This window comes from Spermophilus citellus (genome assembly GCF_964194105.1).
Source record: "Spermophilus citellus genome assembly, chromosome: 14".
NCBI lineage: Eukaryota > Metazoa > Chordata > Mammalia > Rodentia > Sciuridae > Spermophilus > Spermophilus citellus.
In genome coordinates this window covers 96757596-96773853 of record NC_138194.1, presented here as the reverse complement: position 1 = coordinate 96773853, position 16258 = coordinate 96757596, and the positions used below count along the sequence as shown (strand labels likewise).

The 16258-nt window shown below is 52.4% G+C and overlaps 1 protein-coding gene across 2 annotated transcripts in view; it reads left to right on the top strand.

The window, feature by feature from the left end:
- Positions 1-10909, top strand: part of NDRG1 (N-myc downstream regulated 1) — a 51788-nt gene extending 40879 nt beyond the window's left edge. For both annotated transcript variants that reach the window (XM_081266323.1, XM_081266322.1), the window contains exons 11-16: positions 629-685; positions 1617-1668; positions 2757-2804; positions 4752-4787; positions 6184-6235; positions 9040-10909. In XM_081266323.1, the coding sequence (XP_081122449.1) occupies positions 629-685; positions 1617-1668; positions 2757-2804; positions 4752-4787; positions 6184-6235; positions 9040-9281 (487 nt within the window). In that variant the 3' untranslated portion in view covers positions 9282-10909. The remainder of the gene's footprint in view (positions 1-628; positions 686-1616; positions 1669-2756; positions 2805-4751; positions 4788-6183; positions 6236-9039) is intronic.
- The last annotated feature ends 5349 nt before the right edge of the window (positions 10910-16258 follow it).

The window sequence follows — 16258 nt, the reverse complement described above, 5'->3', positions numbered from 1 at the left end:
TGCCACCGCATACCAGTGGAAGGTCCATGTGGCTGACCTTCAGGAAGGGGCCCTGGGAGCTGAACAGAGAGAGCAGCGAAGCACAGGCTGGTGGGAGGAATCAGGGAGGCTTCTGGGTGCTGAGCTGGCCGTGTGGACCTCACACCACTGAGAAGCCACTGGAGACTTTGCCACAGGGAGCAGAAAGAGCAAGTCTGGGTTTTCAGAGATCATCGGCCACCACGTAGAGACCTCAGGGTTGGTTGGTGAGACAGGACCCAGGTTATGAGTGGAGGCTGGGGACCATGGGGAGGCTGGTCCATTTGTCAGGTGGGGACTCTGACCAGGGGCACAGGGAGATAGGGTCCCTTGGTAATGGAGGGCATGATTTGTGGTGCTATTAAAAAACAGTAATGTGGGACAAAATGAGGTGGGTTCTGTTGGGAATGTAGGAGCCCTGAGTTCCCCTTAACTGCTTCTGTGCGCACCAAGAGGCGGTGGTGTCCTGACAGCCACATGACCCCATGCAGGTCTTGGTGTGGGTGTGTCCAGAAGGCCAGTAGTGGGGCCCCCAGGGCTTGGCCCAGTGGGAGCAGGGCTTCTCCAGGGTCGGGTCTGCTGATGCTAACGATGTCTTTCCTGTCCGTAGCCGCCGGGACCTGGAGATTGAGCGGCCCATGCCAGGAACCCACACCGTCACCCTTCAGTGAGTGGCCCCTCCCCACCCTTGCAGGTGGCACCCACTGCCTGTGTCTTGCTTGTGGCTGCTCTAGGGCCTGTTGCAGAGCCTGGCAGGACTCCCACCCTTGGGGTGCACACTGCAGGCCATGGGCCCCCATGTGTCCTGCCCAGGGGCTGAGCTCTCTCTGTGGGGGCTGCGTCAGCTCTGGAGGGTGGGGGGCTCAACAAAGGTGGTCTCTAAGGAGGAATGCCAGTCACTCTCTGAACGCCCTTTGTTGAGCCACCATGTTGGTGGCTGGGAGTGACCAACGGCACAGAGTACCCTGAGAGAGCCTGCACGTCTAGGAGGAGGTGGACACAGCTGGCTGAGGTCCTACCCATGGTGCCAGTGTCTCTGTGCCCCCCAGATGCACCATGGGGTCTGACCCTGGGGCACTAGACACAGGTCACTACCTTCGTCCTTCACACGGTTCTTATCTCTGTCTTGATTACTGGCCATGTGCATCCTTCCCTGAGGAGAGGGCACTTTTTATTTTATTTTTGGGGAGGTACTGGGATTAAACTCAGGGGCACTCAATCACTAAAACACACCTCCAGCCCTATTTTTTATTTTATTTAGAGACAGGGTCTCACTGAGTTGCTAAGACCTCACTAAACTGCTTGAGGCTGGCTTTGAACTCACCATCCTCCTGTGCCACTGGGATCACAGGTGTGTGCCATCAGGCCTGCATGGAGGAGAGGGCACTTTAAATAGGAACTCCAGGCCACAGACCTTCTCTGGTTGAAATTTAGACTGAGGTGTAAGGACTACTCACCCATTTTACTAGAGCAGAATGGAGACTGGGGAGAGTGATGTCGAAGAGCCAAGATGCTGGAGGCTTCCTTAGAGTCCTGGCCCGGCCAGGAGGCCTGGGAGTGTGACCTGTGCTCACTCCTTTTTTCTCTCCTGACCTCAGGTGCCCTGCTTTGCTGGTGGTCGGGGACAACTCTCCTGCCGTGGACGCTGTGGTATGTGGCAATCAGCCCCTGGTTTCTGCCGGTCATCGGGGGTCTCCGTCTGGTGATGCTGTGGGCAGTCTCCCCGCCGCCCCTACCTCTTGGCCGCTGTCAGTGCAGGGGATGGTTTAAATGTCACCTGGCCTCTGGGCAGGGAGCCCAGCCCTGGCCTTTCTCCTTGGCTCCTCTCTGGGGTCCCCACCCACGGGCTTGTTTTCATGGGTGTGCAGAACACGTTGGCTTCCTGGCCACGGGACGCCCCTCCTCTGGAGTCAGGTGGCTCCTCCCACCTGGACTGTTGCCCGTTGTCTGGCGGGGAGAGTGGCAGGGGATCGGGCTTAGGCAGAGCTTTCTGGCTCCTTTTGCCCCTTAATACTCACCTCGGTGCTGTGGAGACAGAGAGGACTCGAACTATATGCTTCCCACATTTGGGAGCTGAGAGGCTTGGGTGAGATGGGTCATAGTCCTAGATTGGTGACATGTCTTAGGCAGCAAGCTACGGAATGTAGTAAAGACCTGGGCGTCTCTAATGAACCATGAGTTTCTTGTGTGACTCACTGAAGAGAATCACAGGATGTATCAATAGAGATAAATTGTTCACATGAAGGGGGTTGATGGTTCTTCTTTAGGAATTTTGAATATAGGTATATTGCTTAATTTTGGTTGCCACTTTTCAGAGGGCCACTGACAAAGGGAAGACAGGAATCATCTTGGTAGATGTGATTTAATATGAAGAACAAGGACTGGGATGTGAAGACCGTAGAATCCCCGATAGTGGCTAGTTAATCATGGCCGTTCATTTAGCAGATGTTTCTAGAGCGTCTTCTGTTTTCTGCCTAGTCTTCATAACAGCTCTTTGAAAGAAGATGCTGTCCCCATTAATGGAGGCTCGAGAAGTTCAACTACTTGCCTGAGGCCACACGGCTAGCAATGGCAGGGTTGGGATTTAAACCACATCTGTTTAGCCCCGAAGCCCACATTCATTCTTTTGCACGAGGGACACGGAGGAGCCTCTGGTGTTGGCATAGAGCACAGGGAAGGAGGAGGGCTTTGACTTTGGCGTCAGGTAGAATCTGACCAAGTTCTTCCCCGTCACCCAGGTGGAGTGCAACTCAAAACTGGATCCCACGAAGACCACCCTCCTCAAGGTACGGGGAACAGTGGGCTTTGCATTGTTTCCTCCTGAGAAACTCCCAGGGGCTCAGCAAAGTGGGGCTGGGCCTGGTTGGGGCAAAGTGGTGCCAGAACCCACAGAAGTCAGGGCTTGATGGATGACTTACAGACCTCTGTGGGCGCTGGTGGGTGGCCTGAGGCTGCAGAGATGAGTAAATCTGGATCCACCTCTGCGGCTGCAGGTTGTGGGCACAGGGAGGGTTGAGCTGGGAATGTCCTGGAGGGGTCTCTGTGCTCCCCAGGTTGGGGCAGGATGCTCCCCAGGGCTCTGCCTGTCCTTTGAGGACATGTCCCCAAGGCCAAGGAAGGGCAAGGCTGCCTCCAGGAGCCCTTGAGCACACCTGCCTCTTGGAGCTGGGTCAGGGCCTGTGGCACCCCTGCCATGCCCTGGCATCCTGGAGGTCAGCTGCCTGCACAGCCAAAGCTGCCTGTCTGTGGCAGCCTCACCTGGGGACAGCACAAGAGCAGGCTCCTTCCTGCGGGGCATCCCCGACCTGGGTGTACCTGTGGAGGGCAGGTGACCGGGAGGGACCTGGAGGGGGAAGGACATGAAGGTGGCTGCTGGAGGCCACTGTCCCTCGCACCAGTCTTTCAAGGTAGAATGGGAAGGTCTGGTTCCTGCGCTGGGCTCTTTGTATATATTTTCCTTCAAGATCCCCTCAAAAGGAAGTTGCAAGATTGGCAGTCGCTCAGCCAGTCTTCATATGCTGTGCTCTGGGGACTGCTGTGACCAAGTTCCATGAACCAGGTGGCTTAGAACATCAGATTCTCATTTCCTCCCTGTTGTGGAGGCTGGCAGGCCGACATCAGGGTGTGGGTAGCTCCGCCCTGTCTGAGGCTCTGTGGGGCCTGGTGGTCTCTGCAGTCCCTGGCAGTCCCTGGCCTTCCTCGGCCTGCGCGCTCGGGTCTCAGTTACCTCCATCATCATATGGCTGGGTGGCCCTGATGTGCATCCGGATCCCCCCTTCTTTTAAGGACTGTGGTCTGTAGGGCCACCTTGATCCAGCATGACCTCAGCTTGGCTTCATCGCATAGGCAAGCGAGGCCCCACTCAGGGTACTTTGGGGGACACAGTTCAACCCACAACAAAGGACAGGTGGCCTGAGTGACAGCAGGAGGCTGATCTGATGGTGGATGCAGGAGCAGAACCACCTCAGCGTGGTTCTAGAAAGATCCCTCCACTGTGCACCTGCTCTGCAGAGTTGCCCCAGCCTAGTTCTACCTGAATTCTCACAGAGCTGCGAGCTGCCCAGGTGAAGGGGCATTGCAGGTGGCGCTCAAAAGGTAGCCTCGAGGATCCCGGGCCCAGGATGGCCTCAGCCTCCCGGCCGTCACCTCTTAGCAGCCTCATCTTCCTCCAGCTCCCACACTGCTCCCTGGAGACCCAGCCCTGCTCAGCCACCTCAGGGATTCACAGGGACCTAAAATGGCCTTGTGAATGTGGCGGTGGCTTTAGGCTTGGTGATTCAGTTGGAAGTCAAGAGCGTTTCTGAAGGGTGGCCGGCCGGGGGACATGAAGCCTTCTGAGCCATCTGCAGGGGCGTGTGCCCACGGGCCGTTTGCAGTGACCCCTTACAGACTCTGGCCCAGTCTAGCAGACTCCTGGAACTCTCTTTGGGCCAGGCTCTGCCTCCTGGTGGGGCACTGGGACCTCCTATGTCTGGGGACGAGTGATGTGAGCTCCAGGCCCATCCTCAGGCCTGGCACCTCCTGAGCCGCCAGTCATGTTGCCAAGGGGGCACAGCTGGCTGCTGGGAGGGCAGGCCTGGGGTGGGCAGCAGTCCTGCCTGGTGGGTAGTGGTGCGTGCCACCCATAGTCACCCCTGTGGACAGTGGGCACTGGGTGCCTGTGTGGCTCTGGCTCACAGAGCACAGGTTGCCTAGGTGAGGTATTGGCACTAACCAGCTTCTCTCCCTTCCAGATGGCGGACTGTGGCGGCCTCCCTCAGATCTCCCAGGTGAGTGCCACCTGGCTTTGTGTTGAAGGTCACCACTCCCTGGCCGAGTTCACTTCCCTGGGTGACCCTGTTAACCCTGGTCCCTCACTACCTACTATGCCGCTGGGTGACGGTCCATGGACGTGCTATTGTCTGTCTGTAACATGCTGATTTATGCTCGAGGTCTCCCTGATTCCCCTGCAAGCCCTGAGGGGTGCGGGCGTGCCAGGGGCCCACAGCCTGGTGGTCGTGGGTCAGAATCTGTGTGCCTGTCCCCGAGATCGCAGGCTTCCCAGGGAGCCCAAGCCCAGAGCAGAGGGTCAGAGGACTGGACACCAAATGGCACATGTGTGCATATCTCCCATCTTAGACACAGAGGTCCCCTGTGTGCTACTCTAATACAACTGCCCCTTTTCCCCATTGTCACTCAAATCCCAGAGGGCAATTTTTGCATAGCCCAATGTCATTTGGGTCTTTGTAGGTTGGCGACAGGAGCTGGTGGAGGTGTGGGGACTGGGGCAGGGACCTGTCACTGATGCAGAGGAGAGAGGAGGAGCAGACGCAGGCAGGGTCTCAGGGTTGGGTTAGCTGGAGCCTGCGCACCTGCCCTGACCTAGAGCTTTCACCTCCTACGTCAGAACCAGGCATCTGAGGAGCTGTGAACCGAGCTCGGCCTCAGCCTTCCCTTCCCATCCCAGTTCAGATGTCCATCCAGCCACTGTGCATCCAGTTCTTTCCACCCTTTCTTGTTTTCATTTTTATCGTCCATCTCTCTCTCCTCCTTCCTTTCTTCCATCAATCCTGTTTTGCTTTTATCTACCCTCTATCCATAGTCTGTCCATCCTTCCTTCCTTCCGTCCATCCATTTTTTTACCCATCTATCCACTATTCCTCAGCCCATTCTCCATCCATCCTTCCTTCCTGCTACTGACCGTGAGCTGCCTTGAGGACATGGGTTCTGGGGTTGGAGATCTCAGGGTCCATCTGCAGGACCCACCTTGTACTAGTTGTGGCTTGGGACACGTCCTACAGTAGCACTACCCTCCTGAGATGTCAGAGTAAGTGAGCTGATACCACAGGTCCCCGAGCACAGTGAGTCATGGGACGCTGCTGCAGCTCGGTCCTGATGCTGGGCACAGCACTGTCCAGCGTGGTCCCACAGAGGCCGTAGGTGGGCATGCCACCCACACCTTATAGAAGAAGCTGGCCAGACAGGTCATATAACTCAACTAGGAAAAGAATTGGAACTGCTCTTTGCTGGCCAAAATTATCCCTAGTTTTTCCTTTACTTCTGTGGTTTGTCCCCTGAACACATGGTGGCTGAGGCCAGGCTCCTGCATGAAGGTGACAGCAGGCAGGTGGCCATTCACGACCTGTCCCTCCAGCCACTGACTGCTCTGTCTCTTCTCTCTCACAGCCAGCCAAGCTCGCCGAGGCCTTCAAGTACTTCGTGCAGGGCATGGGATACAGTGAGTGTGGCGTCCCCAGCGTGGAGGGGCAGGGGCAGGGGCAGGGGTGGGGTGGGAGAGGCTGTGCGCTGGCCAGGTTTGGATGAGACTTCTGTATCACCTTGTCCGGCTTCAGCTCTTTGAACACTGGGCAGGGCAGAGAAAGACATATTTACAGTCACGCAAGGCTGAACGGCAGGAGGCGTCCTGAGAAATGCATCGTGGTCAGATTTGTCACTGGGCAAACATCAGACAGCTGCTTATCCAAAGCCAGAGGGCTATGACATCACTAAGCACATAATCTTAAGGGACCACCATTGTGTCCATCCATGGATGGCCTTAGTTGATCAGAACGTCATTATGCAGCCTGTGACTGCAGGTGGCTTGTTGAAAAGGTGGCAGTTCTTTCATAGGGATATTTTAGGGTTAGATGAGGGTTGTGCCTGTAAACACCAAGAACATGATGAAGAGCAAAGTGATGAACATCTTTTGCATTTTGATTACGTACTTGCCTAAGAGTCTACCCATTGTGGTGATGAGGATGAAGGTGGAGAACTGGTGGTAGTGGTAGTGAGAAAGATGAATATAGCCTTTATTTTTCTCATTTAAGCATCACAGTAATCCTACAAGGGATTCTTGACCTCCGTTTATAAGTGCACAGACTGAGGCTTGGAGAGATTAAGCAAGCAGTGGCAGGGCACCCTTTGTAAACCAATACTGTCTATGTGGGTGATGAAGTTGCTTAGAGCTGAGATGGAATGTCTTTGCCTAATCATTAGATTTGGGAAAGGAAAGACAGATGGAAGCTTAATTCAAAGTCTCGCTCCTTCTTGCTTTATGGCTACAGTTTGTTAGACACATAAGGCCCTTTTTTTAGAAATGCCAGGCCTTGACCAGCACTTACAATGGCCAGTTTAAACTCTCCAGCTCAGCAGCAGAGATGGTCAGTACTAGTGGGCACGTCAACAGGGTCCTCTCTCTTTTTCTTGCCTATAGCTTGGAATTACAATTCATGTGCTTTTCCTAACCAGGAAGACTGAAATTCCAGTCTTTCATTTTTTCCTTAAACTGTTCTTCCTTTTAAAAGAGTAAAATAGTATATTGGTAAACCAGCGTGGTCTCCAGATGGGTCTAGGCCACGGCTGGTTTCTAGCATGGTGGAGAGGAGGGAGCCTGATTTGCATGCATGGGGCAGGACTCATGTCCTGTCCTGCCCACCTGCCCCTCGGCTCCCTTGGCCTGGCAGGGAGTGGTGTGAACCAGGCTGGCTTGCCTGGAACCTGCCGTGGGGCTTGGATTTCTGTTCTGAACATGTATTCCAGGGAGAAAGGAAGGTTTTGTTTCTATTTCCCCCAAGCCAGCTTCTACTCCAGCTTTATTCCCAAGTTCAGCTTCTCCCGGCCAAAGCACCCTGCGGGTCTTGGAGAAAACAGGAGGAAGAGCTACAATCCCAGGCTCTGGCCAAGAGGAAGAAAGCCACCTTTCACTGAGAGCCTAGTGTGTGGTGGGCCAGCAGCACTAACCTTGGCAAACCTGGGTCACTGGATGGTGCCATAGCCCCGGGGAGTCAGCTAGCCTTCCGGATTTGGGGTGGAGAAGTAGATTCAGGGAAAACATGGGAGCCACGGGTCAGGGGTTAACTCCGATCCCTTCCGGATTCAAAATTCACTCTTTGAGGAAGGAATTCAGTACAGCAAGGATGAATTCTATGTGTGTCTGCCATAGAGAGCCAGCCTGCATGCCCATGGAATGAAGGTGCCCCCCCACACACACATTCATAGCTGCTGGCCTCCACTGTCCACACGCGACCTCCACCATGCAGTTTCCATTGGATGGGGTGTTAGTTTCACAGGGCTGCCCCCACAAATCCCCACAAACTGAGATACCTAAAACCACACAAAAGTATTCTCTACCAGTTTGGGAGGCTAAAAGTCTGAGGCTGAAGTACTGGCAGGGCCAGGCTCCCTCCAAAGACTTTGGGAAAGACCCGTCCTTGCCTCTGCCTAGCCCAGCCCCTGGGCCTCCTGTGGTGTGAACGCTAGCATCCCAGTCTCCGGCTCCATCTACTCTGGCCCTGTCCCTTGCTTCTGTCTTTTTTTTTTTTTTTTTTTTTTTTTTTTTTTTTTTTAGTAAGGACACCAACCACCGGGTTAGGGATCATTCTAATCTAGAAGGACTCATTTTAACTAATTATTTCTGCAAAGATCTTATTTCCAGTAAGATCACATTCTGAGGTTCCAAGTGGACATGAATTGGGGACAATGCTCCGTGGGCCCATACAGGTGGGGAGGGTTGTTCTGTTGTCTTTCCACCCTGTCAGGCACCTGCTGTGGACGAGGGCATTTTAAGTCTTGGAGAAGCTCTCAGAGAGTGGGCAGTGCCGTCGCTTGTCCCTGGAAGCTTGCAAGCAGCTCTGCCCAGACCTTGCTGTGTAGCCTTGTCCCCCACTGAGGTGCAGGGATTACCTTTGGCCTCTGTGTCCTCCCTCCTGACTGCTGACATGGAGGGACCACCTTAGAAATGGGGACAGGGAGGCTCAGAATGGGACACTCCCAGGGTGACAACACTGCTGAGCAGGTACAGAATGGGGATTCAGCTGACACCTGGGTTCAGCTCCCTTGCCATGTGATGGCTGCAAGTCCTTTTCCATCTGGACCTCACTGCCCCCCTCTGATGGAGACAGAGACATCAGGTGCCAGTGGCTGGACAGCCCAGAGGATTAAGATGGGACGGGAAGAGGACTCAGCCAGGCTGATCCCCAGGGCTCCATCTGGTCCCTCTGTAGAGGTCTCCATCCCCTAACTTGCTGTCTTCTGTCTTCCCAGTGCCCTCTGCCAGCATGACCCGTCTGATGAGGTCCCGCACCGCATCCGGCTCCAGCGTCACCTCCCTGGAGGGCACCCGCAGCCGCTCCCACACCAGCGAGGGCGCCCGCAGCCGCTCCCACACCAGTGAGGGCGCCCGCAGCCGCTCCCACACCAGCGAAGGAGCCCACCTGGACATCACCCCCAACTCGGGTGCCACTGGGAACAGCGCGGGCCCCAAATCCATGGAGGTGTCCTGCTAGGCGGCTGTGCCCGCGCCCTGGACTCTGGTCTCTGTAGCGGCTCCCCTCCAGCCCCTCCCGCCTCTGCCTGCACCCTGCACTAACTTGGTATTAATCCAAAGCTTATTTTGTAAGAGTGAGCTCTGGTGACGACAGGTTGGGTCTGTCTAGGGTGCCTCTTTGATAAGGGTGGGCAGTGGGGGACCTACAGAAGGAGGCATCTTTGTGTCCTGTTTTCATTAACTAGTGGCCTGGCTGCCACGCTTTAACCCGCCCTCAGAGACACCCAGCTGCCCAAAACAAAAACCAGCAGCAAACACTTTGCAATCCAGCTCCGGCTGAGCAGCTGAGCGGCTTCCAGGTTCCACCACCAGGTGTGTCCCCAGCCCACCTACTTCCTGCTTCCTCTCCAACTGCAGCAGAGAGACTGGCCCAAGTCCTAGAAGCCACCCATTTCTGACGAGGTGGAGTGTGGCTACTTCTTTTACATAGGCAAAACAGGAAGGTAGAAAAAGAGGTGGAATTTAGGTGGAGGCTGAACATTAAGAAAAATAAATCCATGTAATTCACTTGAAGAAGTCAGCTTTTACTGTGGGTGCAGATATAAGCTTTTGAGGCACGGGAGCCTGTTGCCCTGGTCTCCTTTTAACATACCAGGAAAGCCGGCCACAGACCCCGCTGTATTTATAAAACAGCTTGGGGTGAGTGCTCGTTGGCACATGTCGGAGGCAGAGGCTTTACCCCTGCCGTCTGCCTCCCCAGCAGCCCCTGCCTCCCACCCACCTACGTGACTGAGTGATTCTTTTTGTTCATGGGGAACATCTTTTAGATTTGTAGCTCATGCTCTGGAGTGGAGGGAGACGTTCGGTCAGCTGTCCCTGGCCGTGATGGGTCTCCAGGGTGGGGAGGGGGGCGGGAGGGGCCCCGATGACTAGAAGTTAAGGGATTCTGGTGGTTGTGCTGGGATCCAGTGCCCTGGTGATTTCTGTGGATCCCAGACTGTTTCCCAGGAATCTGTGATTAAGTCCAGCCTCCAATCGTTGACTTCGGGGGTTGATCCGAACTTGAAAGCTGGATGTCTCTGACCTAGGGTCATGACTGGTCTCCAGATGAACTCTTTGCTCTTGTTGGGGATGGGATTTCATGTGGGGAGTGGGCTGGGAAAACCGAGGGTTCTGGAATACACATTCCCCGGGAGTTTCCTTGCGTCTGCTGCCACCCCTCTCCCCGCCCCTGTAACCTCCTTCTGCTGAATGGGGCAGTGCCACAGACTCTTCTGAGCAGCGTCAGCACAGCTGTCCAGTTCCTGAACTACTGCCTTTTGATTTTCATTTTGGCTAACCGTGGATTTTCTTATAGGAAGTTTGATCAGAGTGAATCGAATATTGAGAATCAGCCGCTGGGCCTTGGTGATGTCCAGGTCCCTTGGGCTGGCAGAAGGAAGTAGTCCTGCCATCACGGTGCTTGAGAGGCAGTGACTCAGTTTACCTGCCACCTGGCCACGTGGAGGCTTCCCTGACCTCGTGCAGGGATCCAGGCAAGAGTGGCTGAATGCAGACCAGAAACTATTGTCCAAGTCTTTCCAGAGGACTTTCTTAATGAGATATTTGTATTTATTTCCAGACCAATAAATTTGTAACTTTGCAGTGGCTTGTGTCCCTTTCCTCTACCTGAGAGGTCGTGTGTGACATCAAGCGTGGGGATGAATCTTCCGGTGAAGGGATTGCACATCTTGATACCCAGGGCCCTCCACTCTCATTCGCCCCTGGGATTTTTGCTTTAAAGCATCCCAGTCCAGGAGAAGCAGAACTATCAGCCACAGACGTCACTTCAAATTTCTAGTAGCCACATTCAAAGAGTAGGAAGAAACAGGGAGACTAATTTTAATAATGCACCCCATATAGCCCAATCTATCCAAATATCGCCGTTTTTATAAAAGGAATAACCAGACCTTTAGCATTTCTTCCCCATTCTGAGACTCCAGGATATAGTTCTCCCTCAAGGCCTATTTCAGGCACACCTACCACATTTCAGATGCCCAGCAGTTGGTGAATAGGGCGTGGAGAAGGTAGAGCTTTTCAATCTAAAGTCAGAGGGAAACGTCTTTTTTAAAATTTTATTTTTATTACAGGAAAGTACGTGCGAAGTCCACCCATGAGCAAAGCTCGCTTTTTACGGTACATTTAGAAAAAATTATAAACAGATTTTAATATAACTTTCTATTATATCTAAACTTTTAATCTAAGATCGATTTAAGACAGTTGCAACAAGTGTACAGAGCATCCCAAACACATGCCCCGCCCTTCATGTCCCTGTCATCCATGTGTCACTGTGGTACCATTGTCACAGCTGATGCTGGCAGCGGAGCACTGCTGCTCACTGCTGCTCACTAAGCTGAGACTTGGGGGCTTCGCTGCTCTTCCTATCCCAGGGTGTTAGTCAGCCTTTTTGCTGCTGTGACTAAGGACCCAACAGCACAACTGTAGAGGAGGGAAGTTTATTCAAGGCTCAGAGTTTCAGAGGTCTTAGTCCATATACAGCTGGCTCCATTCCTCAGGCTCCAGGTGGCAGAACACCATGGCGGAAGAGTGTGGCCGAGCTCAACAGCTCACCTGATGATCAGGAGGCAGAGAGAGAGAGTCGCCAGGTACAAATATACCCCACAGTCACATCCCATGCCCTCCTCCAGCCACAACCCACCCACCTTCAGTTAAGGCTCTCAGAACCCAATCCTTTCTCCGAACCTTCCCGCATGGCCTCACAATGAGCTTCTGGGGACTCCTCACCTCCAAACACAACTCAGGGGCCCTTCCAGGACACCCTTGACATCTAGCCTCGTGTCTTCTTGCCCCTCTGGGTGGCCAGTCTCTCGGACTTTCCTCGCCTGTTGACTTTCCTGAGCAGCACTGACCAGGGGTTTAGTAGGAGTTCCCTGGGCTGTGGTTTGTGTAGGGTTCTTCTCCAGGGGAGGGCCACAGAGGTGAAATGCCCCCTTTGTCACTTCATGTCAAGGGACATGCCTTCCTCATGTTTATTGCTCATGACACTGAAGCATGGAATGGTAGCCCTTGGGCCAGCTAGCCTGACCATTTAGCTCTGGAACTGAAACCAATCGGCTCTTTGTGCCTCTTAGGGGAGGAAACTAGTTGGCCCGGCTTGACTCAAGTGTCACTCAACCATGACTGGGGCTCACGCTGCCCCCCCACCCCATGCAGCAGGGGTCCAGAGGCATCCGTGGAGCTGTGACAGGTGAACTGTTATGTCCTTTCTGCACAATCAAATCCACTGACAGCAAGTGCCCTGACGGAGATCACATCTTTCCCACTCCTACAGAGCCCTTCCCGGGTGCCCGGCCCCATCCCCACGTGGAAGGGAGCAGGGCCTCCTGGCAGGGGTAGCACATGCAGCTCCCGCAATGCCTGGCACTTTGTGCATCCTTCCCCCAAACTAGTGACCACCTACTTTTGGATTTTCAGGGCTAGCCCAGTGTCAAACACACAAGAAGAGGTTTTTGTTAAATAAGCAGATATGTGCTTCCTCTGGTCAGAAAGTCTCAGCTTTTCTCCATTTCATTCTTGTCTGTAAGGAGTTCTCCTGGCTTCACAGAGGAGAAAACCAAAGCTCAGCAACAGTAAACAACTTGTCGGATCTTTACTAAAATGGGCCCTGTCCCTCGCCGCCTGTTAGAACAGCGGCTGAGCACCCTCATGACCAGGCAACCTCCCACTGACACCTCGGGATTGTAGGACATCAGGTGGTTCCCGGGACATAAGGTGATCAGGCCATCGATGTGTTCTGTCCCCCAAGGAACAGTCACCTCAGGCCACTCACCTTTATGTTTTTATCTGGTTCTTAATTTGTCTCCTTGTTTTCTCAAGATTATCAGGAAGCCTTTCTCTCTCTTTGTGAAATGGACTAAGAAATACATATTGTCAGTATAGTGCAAAATCCACGTGTAACGAGGCTCAGAGCAGAGCTTGGAGCTGTTGGGACGGATCAGAGGATGGGGCCTGGGGCCCTGGTCTGTGCCAGCTCCTTCAGCTCAGAAGCCAGTTTTGCTCAGTCCTGCATTTTGAAAGAACCAGATTCAGCCAGAACTTGGGTTTCTGAATACAGAGGAAGTCGTTACGTTTTTATTTTGCCCATGGGGTGGGGGGGATGCAGAATGCTGGCATCTCTACTGTGTATTTTTATTGTTTGGAGATAAGGTCTTGCTGTGCTGCCCAGGCTGGCCTCAAATCCCTGGGCTCAAGGGATCCTCCTCTCAGACTCCTTAGTGGGGACTATAGGTATGTGCCACCACTCCCAGCAGCCACTATATACTGCTTAGGATAAATCGCTTCATAATAAAAATACTTAGGTCATTTCTTCCAAATTCCATTTCCCCAAAACTTCAACTACCTATCCTTGGGGGATCTCTCCCCAAAAGGACTCCAACCATCCATCTTCTGATTTTGAAAAACAAGTGTGCTTTAGGATAGAAGGTCTTGGAAACAATTCATGTGACTTTTTTTTTTATCTAGTCTCCCCTTGACTTTTATTGTGACATCATCATGTTTTGGGGGTTGTGGGTGAGGGCATCTGCTCACATAGCCGAGCGTATGCTGGCTGTGCTGGGTGTGGAAGAGAGAGGCGAGAAGGACACGGTCCTTCCTGCCCTGAGGGAGCTGGGCTGTGAATGAAGTTTGAGCACAAAACACAGCACTGAATGACTAAGTGACCAAGCAGCCTATGAGGGAAGGAGAAGAGCGTTCAAATGAATGCTGGGGCCACTTCCCATTATTTGGTACTGGGGATTGAGTTCAGGGGCACTCATCCCAGCCCTGTGCTATATTTTATTTAGAGACAGGGTCTCACAGAGTTGCTTAGCCCTTGCTTTTGCTGAGGCTGGCTTTGAACTTGTGATCCTCCTGCCTCAACCTCTCAAGCCGCTGGGATTACAGGCATGTGCCACCATGCCCGGCTCTGTTTACTCTTTTAAGCAAAAGGTAACTGAGTTAAATGTGTAGACACACACATGGAGACTAATTCTTACTGTACCTTGGTGGTCAATTACCCTGTTTATGATGAATCTGAGACTCAGCTCATAATAGAAGTGTCGATTAAATTCTTACCATGTTCTAAGTTCTGTTTTAAAATCGTACCTGCAATGTGCATACTGTCAAGAATTAGACACGTCATTCTGTCCTGTCACCGTTGAGGAAGCCGCAGCTCAGGTAATTGAGGAATTCCAGCAAGGACTAGAGCAGGTTTGGATCCCGGGAGGCCCACAGTCAGGACGGGTTCCATGCTCCATGCAGCCTCCCTTGGTCTTCTCCCAGCTCCTGGCTGGAAACAGACCCTCTGGCCATCCACCTGCTTACTGGGTCCCTGACATGAACCAGACACTGTGACAAGCAGTCATTTCCCTGACCTCAGGGGCTCCTGCTCTACTTGGGGATACAGAAAGAAACTAAATAAACGAGAAAGTGAAGGAATGAAGAAATGAATGCTAAAAATTCCATTTTGTATTTACAAGGTCTCTTTTAGCCTGGAGGCATTGGTGAATTCCAGAATTGGTTTCTAACTCCATCATCTCCAAACTTTTAAGCTATTTTTATTTCCAGATAAAATATCTGGGACCTAATTTCTACCCTCTACACATTGGTTTAATATGCTCAGTGCTCCACTGGTGCCTCCTAACGAAATTCCAAGGTATTCCAAGAAATTCCACCAAATCCGGTACGTTACTTTACTGGTGATTCATTGCTTTAACAAGAAAAGCTGTAAACAATAACTTTGAGCAATGAAAACCCTTCATGTTGAACAAATATGTTCCATGCTACATAAATCATGAGAAAAAGGAGGACTATCATGAGACAAGGCAGATTGCCCAACACTGTTGCTAAATCCTAAGATTTCTTCATATGTGTCTTTTAGTCACTTACAAAAATGGCAGTAGGAGTATTTAAATATTAAATCATAGTTTGAAAATAGACACACACACACACACATACACACACACACACAGAAATGCAGTAATCATTATGGCCACTCATGATTCCAGCCTTGCAGAGATGTCACTGTGACCACTTTGCATCAGAACAAGATTCTGAAAAGCAGTTGCACGATTCAACATAATTGTCACAGGCTGTGTCACTTCCCCACAGTCTCTGAGGATACACAGTACAAGATCAGTGAGATGGTAGACAAACATAGCATTTGACTCTGCTTTCCTGGACCACTCTCTGAATCACAATTAAAATTGCAGCTATCCTCAAGCAAACTCCTCTTGTATAGGTCATGCCTTTGCTTTGGGGGCAGGATAAGAGGCTTAGTGCCTGAAGAGATGTCTCAGATGTCAGGTGGCTCTGGGTTTGGTCTGCGCTTCACTGGCTGATAAGAGCTTAAGCAAATCACTTAAGTCAATGAGACTCAGCTGTCTTCTCTCTACAACAAAGACTGGCTAATCCCACAGTTCCTAGGTTCACTTGGAAATTAAATGAGATATGGCAGTAAAGCTCCTAGCAGCAGACCTCGAACGTGTGGAGGGCTCAGCAAACACCTGTCATAAGGTTTAGCAAGAATCAGTAGTTTGGTCAAGTCAGGTCTCTCTCCCTCTCCAACAACTAAGCACAGCAGAGAAGGCTGATCTACCAATGTGAGTTAATTTCTTGTTTCTAAGATGGGGACTGAACCCAGGGCTTTGTGCATTCTAAACAGGCTCTGCCACTGAGCAACACACCCAGCCCTTTTATTATTTTATTTTGAGACAGGGTCTTGTACATTTGCCCAGGCTGGCCTCAAACTTGAGACCTTCCTGCCTCAGCCTCCAAGTAGCAGGGATTACAGGCATGTGCCACCACACCCAAGGTCAAATAGTCCATAGTGTTTCTTTCCAAGGGACTGGAGGGGCAGTCTTGTCTGTCTGGACCCCTGCAGTGTGAGTCTCCTCGGAGTCATCAGGCCTCAGATGGAAGCCTCCCAGAGCAGGAACAATCGAGGGTCTGGACCCCAAC